General features: G+C 38.1%; 1 protein-coding gene across 1 annotated transcript in view; it reads left to right on the plus strand.

Moving 5' to 3' along the window:
- JPH1 (junctophilin 1) overlaps window positions 1–4,275 on the plus strand; it is a 122,917-nt gene extending 118,642 nt beyond the window's left edge. The window contains exons 5-6 of the mRNA XM_006860005.1: window positions 3,793–3,888; window positions 4,054–4,275. Coding sequence (XP_006860067.1) covers window positions 3,793–3,873 — 81 coding nt within the window. The 3' untranslated portion in view covers window positions 3,874–3,888; window positions 4,054–4,275. The remainder of the gene's footprint in view (window positions 1–3,792; window positions 3,889–4,053) is intronic.
- The last annotated feature ends 9,779 nt before the right edge of the window (window positions 4,276–14,054 follow it).

Genomic DNA, 14,054 nt, shown 5'->3' on the forward strand with positions numbered 1-14,054 from the left:
GTAAATTCAAGCACTGCAAAGCCATATGATTCAGTTATAAGCTATAGTAATACTTCAAGCAGAAAATTCCTCAGAATTGTAGATGAAGATGAAATTCTTGAGTGAAACTTGTTTTCCATATTTTGAACTCTCTGCATTTTATTTTACAATTGCCGGAAGGTTTTTTTGTATTCAAGACATACACTTTGTCCTGCAGTAGCTTTTAGTATTGCACCTGTTCCTGTCAGTCTTCAAAAGCAAGACTGATTTTTTTTTTTTTTCTTTTTCTATTTTAAGCTACCACTGGTCACCACAATCAGTTTATGGGCCTTCATCTTAAAGCTTTCCAGCATGTGCCCAGCCTAGTTCTTTGAAGAGCCCAGAGGTCGTGTCTTGATATCTGCCTATTAAACATAACTTTCCAGAATTTATTTTCACCTGTTATTGTTTGACCCTTTCATTACTGGTTTACTCCCATCCTCACTCTAGTTGCTATTGTTCTTAGTGCTGTCAAGTCAGTTTCAACTCATAACAACCCTAGTACAGTTTCCGAGGGGTGGCTGCTGGTATTGAACCGCCAGCCTTCCAGTTAGCAGTCCAGTTCTTATCCTACAGTGCCATGAGTGCTCTTTAAAAATAGCTTTCTAAGTGGTGCAACACTGGTAGGGTAAATATACCAGAGGGCTTCAAAAAGGTCATGGGAAATGGAATTAAAAGATAATGGAATTTTCCCACAAACTTTGTGAAGTCCCCTTGTGTATGTATGTGTGTATGTTTTCAGTCAAGGCCATCGGATGGTACAAACAGTTAAACACTTGACTACTAACTTAGAGATTGGCGATTCAAACCCACCCAGAGATGCCTTGGACCACAGGCCTGATGGTCTGCTTCCAAAAGGTCCCAGTCATTGAAACTGGATGGGGCAGTTCTACTCTGCACACCACGAGTCCGGATCAGCTTAATGGTAACTAATGACAACAGTGTGCTTTCAATATTTGAATCCAGATTAGCATTACAGGGAGATGTGGGCCAAAGCTTGAAGAAAGATAGTAAGCTAAATTCAAACCCAACAAAATATACAAAACCCAAATATATCAAAGGGCAAGTCGTGGAATTTTACATGAATACCTCTTATGAAATGGAGCTAAACGTTCAGGCACATCTTAAGCTTGTGAAATTGGCTTTTCTCTCCTCTTTTTTTCTTAGGGTTCCCATAAAACACCAAACTCTACATTATATTATTCTGGCCCAGTATATTTTTCCTCCTCTTCTTTCATACCACTTAGGTAACCCTTGGGAATTACATCCATTAGCCCAAAAGACTTGACAGGCTCCCTAAAGTTCTTAACATACTCATGAACAAAAGCTAACCAAAGCATGTTGAAGTAATAGTATTTCACTAATCTCTGTGCTAAATTAGGATGATAGGAGATGATCTGTTATTTTCTGAGTTAGAAGAGTTCCGGAAGCATAGTATTTGTATGTTCAAGGTTAACCATAATGGAAAAGGACTTCTATTAAGTCACGAATGCAACATTTGATTTTTTTTTCCTGATATGATGGAAATTATAGACCCTAAAAGATGAGCACTTTACCAACGGCAATTGGACCACCACAACCGACCCCCAAAAATGCATTTTTAAGAATCGATAACATTGTTTCGTGTAGTCTCATCTAATCCTCAGATATACTGCACCTGTTTCCTCATCTGTAAATTAAAGACAATTAAAACTATTTTAATGGCCAGTTCAAAATGCTTTTAATGTTAAGATTTAGACATTCTTTAAATACCAACATTGTGTCTTCATGGCAAGATCTGAAAAGATGGGTTATAGAGGTTTCTTTTTATTCTTTTTAAAAACAGGAAACCATTTGTTTACACTAAGCACTGGTATTTATTATAGTATCTATCAAAAGAGGATTCTGCAGTTTGTTAAATATAACTTGATTCCTGAAATCAAGTTATATTTGTATTTTCTGCTTGCCAGCTGGAAGAAAAAATTAAACCTGCAAAATAATTTCTGAAGGAGATTGACTTTCCATTCGTATTTTTTAACTTGAAAGAAGGGGTCGTTCAAATACATAACAATTTGATAGAGGATATTTATACATCAGTATCTACCTTTCCTGTAAATACCATTATGAATATGGTGGAGCATATAGCAGGCAAAATGATGAAAATTTCCAAGATATTATGGACCATCTTAAGTCAATGAGTTGCTGGGCCCGGGGCCTCAGGACCATAGTCTCAGAGGACAGTGGCCTACATCCTACTTTGGTGAGTAGTGTCTGGGATTTTGAAAGCTTATGAGCAGCCATCTGAGGTGCAGGTATTGGTGTCTCTGTGTGCGGAAGAAAAGAGTGATAAGAACTTAAGAGGCTTGGAATCAATTAGTCCAGTGGACTAATGGAAAAGTTGAATATCAGTCTCCATGACTCTGAGACCAGAAAAACTAGATGGTGCCCGGCTACCGCCACAACCATCTGCCCTGAAAGGGATCACATTATAGGGTCCTGGATAGAATGGGAAAAAATGTGCAAAACTCAAAATTATTTAAAAAAACAACAACACACTGGTTTACTGGTCAGAAATAGTCTGGGGGCACCTGAGACAATGGCCCTCAACCACCCTTCAGGTCTGGAAAGGATCTTTCCCTCGTGGCCCAATTTTCAGTTAAATTGTAGATAGATATATAGTGGGGACAACATAACAAGTAAGGTATGCTCACCATGGGATGGTCAATCATTCAAAATCAAATGGACAACATGTTCCTAAGGGCAAAGTTGAGAAGAGATTGGTAGATGGATGGAATGCAAACAGGAGCCACAGGGAGGAAGCAGGTTAACTGTTGTTGCATGCAGGGGATTGCAATCATTGAGATGAAACCAAGTGTTTGATTTTTTTAATGTAAAACTGATGATCATGTCTGTAAACCTTCACTGAATTTTAATTCAAATAAAAAGTTAAAAAAGAAAAAGAAGTGGTGGTGGTGGTTGTGTGCCACCAAGTTGGTTCCACCTTATAGTGATCCTGCATAGGGTAAATCTTTACAGGAGCAGAAAGCCTCCACCTTTCTCTCGAAGAGTGACTGGTAGATTTCAACTGCTGACTTTGCTGTTTAACAGCCCAGCTCATACTTCACTATGCTACCAAAGCACCTGGAAAGAAGGGATCTTGTTCCCAAAACAGGACCAGAAAAAAAGCAAGCATTAGAGAACCTCATTGTGAGTTTTTCCTGAATTTTCCATTGGAGGCTTCCTTGTCCTCCAGACTTCACACTCATGTTCAAAGTGCCTTTTCCATGCATGCATTCTGGAGAAACTCACAACTGTCTTCCTTGTATGACTTACACTTTAGCAGTAAATGGGAAGAAATCCAATTCCCATTAGTTCCTAGCTGGCTTACGGTTTGAGGTAAATACAGTACATTTTTCACAAAAAATAATTTTTAGAATAAATCAATACTAGACTCATTTCTAATGTTGTTGTTGTTGTTAAGTGCCGTCGAGTCAGTTCCGACCCATAGTGACCCTGTACAGGGTTTCCAAGGTTGTAAATCTTTACAGGAGTAGTAGAAGGTTCAAAAATGGCTCCACCTATAGTATTGTTTTTACTTGAACCTTTTGTAACTGCTGTCATTATTCATGCCTTATTTATTCCAACACTTTTTGTTAGATAGATAGATAGATAGATAGATAGATAGATAGATAGATAGATAGATAGATAGACAGACAGATAATACAATTGATTTTATGAACAAATGTTTGCATTGATAACAAGAGTTACACTTGTTTTATTGTATTTTCTTTCTAGGGCCCTAATTCAGTCATGATTGTCCTGGTCATGCTGTTGAATATCGGGTTAGCCATTCTTTTTGTTCACTTTCTAACTTGATTGGAATTAGGAAAGGTAAGAAAGTAGCCTTAATTTCTCTATGAAATCATAATGTACAACATTGTCTTGTATTCAAATTTACATTTTTACAACTACCTATTGTCCTTGGCTTTAATTTTGGCTGTGCCTGGATATGATTCAGCATAGTTACTTAATGATATAATTGTTCTGACCCTTCAGTGAAGTCATGACAACTAGTGGTGTTAGCCCACAGGTCTCTTCAGTGGTGTCATTGCCTTTTAAGTGGCACACCTCAGTCAGACTCAAGACACAGGGAAGGAGGCTTGCAATTAGGATGGGATCACGCGAGAGAGGAAACTTGGAAAATACAGTCAGGGAACCTGTTCAGGTCCCCCCCTGGGAGTGTTTTGTGGCTTTGGGGGTCCTCTGAGGGCTGAAGCAAACAACCATGTTGGAGAGCAAAACTTAATAATAATTCTTTTTTAAAATCTGCTGAAGCCGCCCCATCCGACGAAGTTCTTGGCATTGGCTACTCCATCTGTCCTAGCAGAGTGTGACTAAACTGGAAATGTATGGAGCTGCATTTTTTTTTTTTTTTGATGGAAGTCAACAGCTGCCTTACTATTTTACCGTCTGACGTTTTTAGTAGGGAGCTGGGAAAGGACTGCCCAAGGAATGTGATCACAGGATTATGTTGCTGTGAAAGTGGTTCCAACATTCACTCCTATCTCGGTAGAAGAAATAGGTAGCAGCATCACTCACCAGTCTTATGCCATGACCTGCTGCTTCAACATCTCCTGGAATGTTCTGGGAGAAATGTTTCCTTTGCTTGTGCACGATGCATTATGTTCATTTTTACTATTTATTTCAATACGTTGTAGCGTCAATCACAACGTGCAGTCCTGGCCAGACGAAGCACACTTGTTACATCTCAAGGAAAAGAAACAACAAAATGCTAGTGAAAATGTGTTTATTTTGATACACACACATCATTTTCCATATCATGTATTCTTCCTAAATCTGTAAAAGTCTGTTTATCTTGAAAATTTAGCAATTTCAAGGCATTATATCATCCTAAGGAATAATTTAGGGTGTCCTGGTGTGGTGCTGTAGGATAAGCACTGGACTGCTAACCTCAAGATTGGCGGTCCAAGCCCACCAGCCATTCCTCGGAAACTCAAGACAGGGTTGCTATGAGTCGGAATCGACTTGACGGCACTTAACAACAAGAAGGAATAATTAATTTTAAATGTTTTTGACACTACCGAGGTAAATTAGTTATGCACTTAGGAGGTGCTGAATTTTAAAAGCAGAAAGATGACAGAATTCTGAGAAAAATAGTCAAAATTGTGCATGGATTGCAGTAATCAGTGTTTAAAGGATTCAGTTTCATTGCTGACGTACTTTACAACCAAATAAAATCTTGTCAGTGGCTATGTTAATTCCCATGAGAGTTACGCAAGATGCTATTAATAACTGCGCTTCTCTCTATTTTTTTCCAAATTTAATTTTTGTTGAAACCATACAGGTAGAGAGCATAAAGCCTTGTTAAATCACTGCCTCTCGATTGTATGCCTTTTGTGTTTTTCAAAGTCCATGTCTAATTTTATTCACATTTCAAAGGCTTAGACATTTTTATTTTAAATATTTGTCTTTTGAAGTCTTTTGTTATTCTGACATAATCTGATTTTTGTTCTTTTATAATTTATTCTGTATTACTCAGAAGCATGCTTACTTAGAGAAATCACAGGGTCATCATAAAAATACTTTAAAAGAGATCAGGGGAGGATAACTGTCTTATTAAGTCTCTTTAAAACACTACCTTGTAGACGGGGAGCTATTCCTAACTACTTTTGAGATTTGCATGGCTTACTCAAGGATTCATTTTACCTTCTTAGCTTCGTTTTCAATGCAGAAGAGACAGTTCCTAGCTTAGCACAGGCGTGGACTGAATGCTCTGTCACCGTCGGGGTTGCAACCTGGTGGTGTCTATTGCAGTACAATATGTTGATAATCCTGGGTGTGACCAATATGGATAAAGGAAAAGACAGAGAGAGAACGCGCAAATGACATTTACAACTTGTATATTTATTTATTTTTTACATTTTGCTTTGACTTTTAAATTCAGGAAGTACGTTTTTACCCAAAAAAAGCAGCATTTAAGTTCCTGTCAGTCTCAGTACTCTTCACTGCTCCTTCCTGACCCCGTAGCTCCTTATGCTGGAAAAGCTGATTTTTTTAAAAAAAGTTTAATCGTATTAAGTGTTTATTTAAAATAGGTATAGCTTTGGAAATAATGGGTAACAGATAAGTAAAGGATGTTTATAAGGTGAGCATGTTGGTTCCATTTATAAATATATGTATGATTTATAAGCTTTTTTAAAACAAAGCTCAAATTGTTGGTATTTTTCTAAAATGTGCACAGCTGTATTTTACATGAAAGGCTCTTTCTAATGGGTTGTTATACTGTACACTACATTTTGGACAGCACATGAAGCCTGTCAATGTACTTTAATAAAACATGACTTTGTTTATTTAAAGTTTCTTGCTGTGAAAAAGAACTCCCTACCTGTGAGTTCCTTTATTTATAATCCTTGAAACCAAAATGTATAATGTACAGTTTTCACAAATGTATATGCTCTAATAAAAGAAAGTTGGTTATTAATAAAGTTGCAGCTGTGTTTCCTTTGTGAGTAAATTATTGTCTTGAGTAATGTGGAAATTTTTGTTGGTGGTGTTATTGCAAGAATATCTGCTGAAATTTTAACAAGAGAAATGGGTTGGGGGGGGGGATGCTCAAAGGCGGCACATGGCAGAAATTCATTACACAGCACTCTTATTCCTTCTGACATTTCTTTCATTCTAAGCCCTTCAAATAATTACATAAAATAACATAAGATTCATGGCGCTGTTTAATGCCTTTATTAATTGGATTAGTACTTTATCCAGGCCTTTAAGTCTGCTCCTATTTTTAAAGAAAACTCCCAGTTAAAGTAAATCTATCTCCTGCATGGGTAATTTTCAGTTAATTAAAGTTTTTGACCATTGTGCCCCAAATAAATTAATATGCTGCTATGACCCCTACAGCTTAGGTAATCTCCTGGAAGCTTAGGCACACTGTGCAACTGAATTAACTTGTTGCCACTAGAACTTCCAGTGACTCGTTTCCCTTTGAAGCCACCCAACATGCTGGCCCTGGCTGGCTCAATGTGTAGGCAGGCTGCCTAGGTGGTATAATGAAAGGTCCATCTGTAAAGGAGCTTCCACTGAGCTACCATGGTGCTTTTAATTTCTAAGTTAGTCACCCCTGGTGAGGGCTACAGTACTGGAGACCCTCCTATAAAATGCAAAACAATACCCAAAGTCATTACCTCTAGGTAGAAACAGATTTCTCAACTTAACCTCTTAGTCTTCTAGCAAAGTCTAAAGGAATGGAACACTGAACAAACTATTTTGAAGTAGGGAAGAAAAGCACAAGGTGCTAAAAAGATTACTGATTCCAAATTCATGTCCAGACCACATGCTTTAATGGCTGAAGCCAAAACTAGGGTGAAGTCAGTGTGGTTGTGAATCTGGGAAACATGATGCAATCACTATTTCTCTAGAGTCATAGTGGGTAGGCACCCCACCAGGCGCATGCTCAAATGTAGTTTGCAGCCCCCCTCCCATGCTTTGGAAAGTTGAGTAGACTCCTTTTTCCTATCTAATACTTGACTATAGACAGCATTTTCTGCAAGTACAGTGTAACAATTCATTAGATTATGTGTCATCATTCCTGGGTCAACAATTGTTTGAGCCTGGCATTCATTCTCAACCCCAAAGTACAGAAAACTAGTATTTTGTCTGATTTATGGGAACCAGAGAAAATAGCTAACTATATAGAATGCAGTGAATATGAACGAATGCAGTGAATGTGGATGAAATTTTGGCTGAGACCATAGTTGATTTTGTATCCTGCTCTATTTTGTACCCTGGTGTCATCATCTATAAAATGTTCATAATCATAACACTAATCTTAAAGAGTTGTTCAGATTATAGGAATCCATTTATGCTAGGATTAAATAGCATAAAGCAGTTCCTAGCATATTATAAATGCATCGTGTATCTGTTCGCTTTTATTTATAGTTAAAGGAACATGGGAAAATATTAAATTGCTATTAGTATCTCAAATACGTTTAAACATATAGTGAGATCCATTCTAAAGGCCTCATTTGAAAGGTTAATTATGTTGTAGGTGGTGGTGGTTAGTGTTTTTGAGTTGATTCTGACTCATAGTGACCCTGTGCACAACAGAACGAAACATTGCCCAATCCTGTGCCATCCTCATCATTGTTAACATTTGAGCCCGTTGCTGCTGCTGTCACTGTATCAATCCATCTCATTGGGGGTCTTCCTCTTTTTCACTGATCTCCGCTTTACCAAGCATGATGTCTTTCTCCAGGGACTAGTCCCTCATGATCATATTCCGTAAGTTAGAGAGACAAAATCTCACCATCCTGGCTTCTAAGGAGTATTCTGGTTATATTTCTTCCAACACAGATTTGTTTTACTGGCAGTACATGGTACTTCTAATATTCTTCATCAACACTATAATTGAAATGGCATTTATTCTTCCATGATCTTTGTTATTTATCGTCCAACGCTCACATGTAAAGAGGCACATGGCTTGTGTCAGGCTCACCTTAATCCTTAAACAAATTCATTATAAGTGATGTTTTCCCTTCCGTGGAGATTGGTGAGTCTGACTAAATATTAAAAGCCACACTAAAGAGTGCCTTCATACTCTAAGGTGGGATTTTCTATATAATGAAACCTGAGACACTTACAAAGAACTTTCACATCAGTGCCTCAGTGGATTCTTACTTACATCATCCCCGTTGGAGAATTTTTGCAGTTAAATGACTTGTCTAAGGTCATGGCACTAAAAAGTTAAAAAGTCTTTATTAGAGCCCCAGATCTGATGCTAAACCTTGTCCTTTCTCATTTCATGTAGTGCCTAACATTATTTCCCACTAGTGTAGTGGTTACAAATTGGGCTGTGAACCACAAGGTCAGCAGTTTGAAACTACCAGCTGTTCCGCAGGAGAAAAATGAGGCTTTCTGCTCACATAAAGATTTACAGCCTTGGAAACCCTGTATAGGGTCGCTATGAGTTGGAACCGACTCCACGGCACATAACCACCACCATCATTCATCAGTCCTGAAAATGGAAAAAACTTAAATAATGAAATTCAAAGTAACAGTGTGGGTTGAATGCATCCATTTCCATAGCTTTATCATAAACACCGTAGTGCCCTTAGTTGACAGACATACCTATAACAGAGTCAATTAAAAGTTCTGAATAACATGTACTTGTAAGCTTATTGTTTAATGACTTTGTTGTTGTTATTGTTGTTATGTGCCGTCGAGTCGGTTCCGACCCATAGTGACCCTATACAGGGTTTCCGAGGCTGTAAATCTTTACAGGAGCAGAAAGCCTCATCTTTCTCCCGTGGAACAGTTGGTAATTTTGAACTGCTGACCTTAAGGTTCGCAGCACCACTTGTAACCACTACGCTAGGTAAGGTATTTATATATGAAGCTTATATTTTAGCCTTATAAAATGTTCATAAAAGTTTATCATTTAATTGATATATTGGTATTTGGAAATAAGGGACACTTTATAAATTTTGTGTTAATTCTATGCCTTTGAACTTGATCTCAAGTTGCACAGAGTGTCTAGAATGCCTAAAAGATTTGGACAAATTTTGTGGAGTTTTTTGATAAAGTATCTCAGTATTCCCAAAAATTACTTAATGTTCTCTTGAATCCCAAATCTGACTGAACAAAACTGCTAGTAGAATTAGCCCAAAAGTAAGGATCTGTGAGTTGCTTACCTGGTGATCGATAAAGTTCCCTTACGGAGTAATAAGTATGCCTTAGCCTGGGTTTTCTAGAGAAGCAGAACAAATGAAACATATATGTATATAGAGAGATAAAAGTTAATTATCAAGGAAATCACTGATAATCTCAGAGTCCCAGTGGAAGAGAGAGTGCTTTTTCCTCATGTTCGTTATAAGGAGCTCTGGTAGCGTAGTGGTTACATATCAAGCAGTGAACCTTAAGGTCAGCAATTCGAAACTACCGGCTATTCCATGAGAGAAAGGTAAGGCTTTCTGCTCCATAAAGATTTACAGCCTCGGAAACCCTGTACAGGGTTGCTATGAGTTGGAACCGACTCCATAGCACATCACCACCACCACCACCACCACCACCATTATATTGAGAGTAGATCACACAACCTAAGGGCACATTTCTTCAATTGATTGGCTGCTCATAGTCACTCATCATAGAGTTAATCATTGGAAACAGCTACATCTTAACTGCTAAACCACTGGGAATCTGGGCCTAGTCAAGTTGATATAGAACCCTAACTATTATTAGAGTATATCAGTATTTTAAGAGATTTGGAGGCATTGATTCAGGAGAGGGAAATTATGCTGATTGACAGGTCCTTCCTTGTCCCCAACCTTGCACCAAGCAAACTTTAATAAAATATCAAGATCAATGTTGAACATCCAGTGAAATTCTTGATGATATTAGCTTAAAAGAAAGCAATGGACATTCAGTTTCATGACTGCATGTGTTACACTTATGATACATATTTGGAAGAAAATCCGGTAAATACTAAGTTCTCTCTGCAGTAAAAGAAGAATCAAAGGTGAAAAAAAGATCATCTAATTTCCTCATATTTCGGGCATGTTTCAACAACAGCTTCTTACTAGAAAAGCAAGGGTCTAGAGATCACATAGCTGCTTTTGAAGTTGATAAAGACCAAGAAGATAACTCAAAAGCACATAGTCACAGAACTAACAGATGGTGGAAGCACCAATTAAGATGCAGATATGGCATTTTTAAACCAATTTTGTGTCAGATAATTGGGTCAAATAAAAATCTAGCAGAATTTAGAAAATTCATACAATAATCAAAAGGATAAAAACCATATTTAAGTCAGTGTTACTCAGCACTCCACTGAAACCAAACAAAAATTTGCAAAATAATTTCACACAAAAAAGCACCAACAAAGGAAATATTTGTGTTCAAAATAAGGTGTGATCTCATCTACATATAGTTTATCATGAAGCAAGGAGAAATATGAGAAATGTACAATTTCTTGTTTGGTAATTATTTTCCCAAATTCGCTTGCTTTACAATTTTGTTTTCTTCTATGACAATTTCTGTTCATAGAAACATTTTTGTTTGTTCTGATGTCCATTTTTTCTTCACAGAATGGTATTATCAATCTAAAACAAAAATCTTAGCAGGGTCTAATATATTTAGGTTTCCAATGATTCGCTGAAACTTAACAGTTTACCTGTATTTGTTTTGAATTCTAAAGACTGCCTAAGGAAGTTACAAAGGAAATAGTCCAAACCTATTTGCTACACTGCTTCAAATTTTAACACTGTGTGTTCAGTACACTGCTTACCGCCTTATTGTTGTTAGGTGCTGTTGAGTTGACTTTCAACTCACAGTGACCCATGGCAGAGTAGAACTGCCCCACAGCTGGGTGAGTTTGTCTGCACCCTACCAGGCAGCTGGGCGCTTAGCTGTTATGTCAACAGGGCTCCTTGTTAAGTGCTGTCAAGTTGTTTCAGACTCATAGTGACCCTGTGTAGGATTTCCATGGAGTGGCTGGTGAGTTTGAACTGCTGACCAGTTAGCAGTCCAGTACTGATCTTACAGCACCATACCAGGACTCGTTGTTGTTGTTAAGAGCCGTTGAGTCGGTTCCGACCTTCAGTGACCCTGCATAGGGTTTCCAAGGAGTTACTGGTGAGCTTGAACCACTGAGCTTGTAGTTCAACCACTGAGTTTGCAGTCTGGCGCATTAACCTACAGCGCCACACCAGGACTCCTTAGTGCCCTGCAAAATGTGAACTCTCCATTTTACCAGCCTTTGCACCTTGAAAATCTCCCCATTAAGTAGCCTCCTTAATACGCTTAAAATTCACCAGTGCAATGTCAGCTTAATTGAGCACATTAATTCAAGTAAAGAAGCTTATTGTTTATTGTTGTTAGGTGCCATCAAGTCAATTCCAACTTATAGCAACCTTATGCATAACAGAACAAAAGGCTGCCAGTCCTGCACCATCCTCACAATCATTGGTAAGCTTGAGCCCATTGCTGTTGCCACTGTAGCAATCCATCTCATTGAGGGTCTTCCTCTTTTTTGCTGACCCCCCACTTTACCAAGCATGATAGCCTTCTCCAGGGATTTGTCCTTCCTGATAATATGTCCAAAGTATGAAAGACAAAGTCTTGCCATTCTGGCTTCTAAGGAGCATTCTGTCTATTCTTTATCTAACACAGATTGCTTTGTTCTTCTAGCAGTCCATGGCACTTTTCAATATTCTTCTCCAGCACCATAACTCAAATGTATCAACTCTTCTCTGGTCTTCCTTATTCACTGTCCAACTTTCACATGCATATGAAGCTATTGAAAATACCATGGATTGGGTCAGGTGCGCCTTAGTCCTCAAACTGACATCTTTGCTCTTGAACACTTTAAAGAGGTCTTGTGCAGCACATTTGCCTAATGCAGTACGTCATATGATTTCTTGACTGCTTATTCCAATGAGTGTTGATAGTGGGTCCAAGCAAAATGAAGTCTTTGACCACTTCAATCTTTTCTCCATTTTGATGGCTGGTATTCATTGGTCCAGTGGTGAGAGTTTTTGTTTTCTTTACATTGAGGTGCAACCTATAGTGAAGGCTGTGGTCTTTGATCTTCATCAGTTAGTATTTTAAGTCCTTTTCACTTTCAACAAGCACAGTTGTATCATCTGCATATCACATGTTGTTAATGAATCTTGCTCCAATCCTGATGCCACATTGTTCTTCATATAATCCAGCTTCTGGGATTATTTGCTCAGCATGCAGATTGAATAAGTACGGTGAAAGAATACAACCCTGGCACACAACTTTCCTGATTTTAAACCATTTGGTGTCCACTTGTTCTGTTCAAACGACTGCTTCTTGGTCTGTGTACAGGTTCATCATGAGCACAGGTATTCTGGAATATTCATTGTCTGCATTGTTGTTCATAGCTTGTCATTAGCCACACATTCAAAAACCTATGTGTAGTCAACAAAGCATAGGTAAACCTCTTACTAGTATTCTCTACTTTCATCCAAGATCTATCTGATGTCAGCTTCATCCATCCATCCTTGTTTAAATCCGTCTTGATCTGTCAATGTACTGTTGCAGCCATTTTTGTATCTTTAGCAAAATTTTACTTGCATGTGATGTTAATGATATTGTCCAATGATTATCACATTCCATTGCTTCACCTTCTTTAGAATGGACAGAAATATAGGCCTCTTCCAGTCAGTTGGCCAGGCAACTATCTTCCAAATTTATAGTGAATGCCTCCAACTGCTGCATCACTTTGTTGAAAGATTTCAATTTGTATTCCATCAATTCCCGGATCCTTGTTTTTGCCAATGCCTTCAGTGCACCTTGGACTTATTCCTTTGGTACCATTGGCTCTTGATCATATGCTATCTTTTGAAATGGTTGAATGTTATCCATTTCTTTTTTTGTACAGTGACTGTGTATTCCTTCCATTTTCTTTTGATGCTTTCTGCATCATTCAATAGTTTTCCCTTGGTGGACAGGTTTCAGTTGAGCTTCCAAACTGAGATATGCTAAGGAGAAGGAAAAGCAGACTATTGCGGAATTTTAGCCACTGAACACCTTATGAATAGCAGTGGAACACTGTCAGATAGCTCCAGAATATGGAATATTGAAATATGATGAGCAGCACCAGACTATTGTAAGATACAATGCTGGAAAATGAGCTTATCAGGTTGGAAGGCACTCAAAATATGACTGGGGAAGACAGCTGCCTCCTCAAAGTGGAGTTGACCATGATGATGCAAATGGAAATCTTTTAGCACCTTCATTTGCTGATGGGGCACAATTCAAAATGAAGAGAAATAGCTGTAAACATCCTTTAATAATTGGAACATGAAACTTATGAAGTATGAATCTAGGAAAATTGGAAGTTGTCAGAAATGAAATGGAATGCTTAAAGATAGATACCCTAGGCATCTGGTAGTCACTGGTGGTCACCATTTTGAATCTGATCTAAGCATAAGAAGGTCAAAGTGCAGGCATGCTATTATTTGGTTTCCCAGATGACATTTTAATGAAACCAGCAGCATACTCCCTTTTGA

Source organism: Chrysochloris asiatica, unplaced genomic scaffold (assembly GCF_000296735.1).
Source record: "Chrysochloris asiatica unplaced genomic scaffold, ChrAsi1.0 scaffold00036, whole genome shotgun sequence".
NCBI lineage: Eukaryota > Metazoa > Chordata > Mammalia > Afrosoricida > Chrysochloridae > Chrysochloris > Chrysochloris asiatica.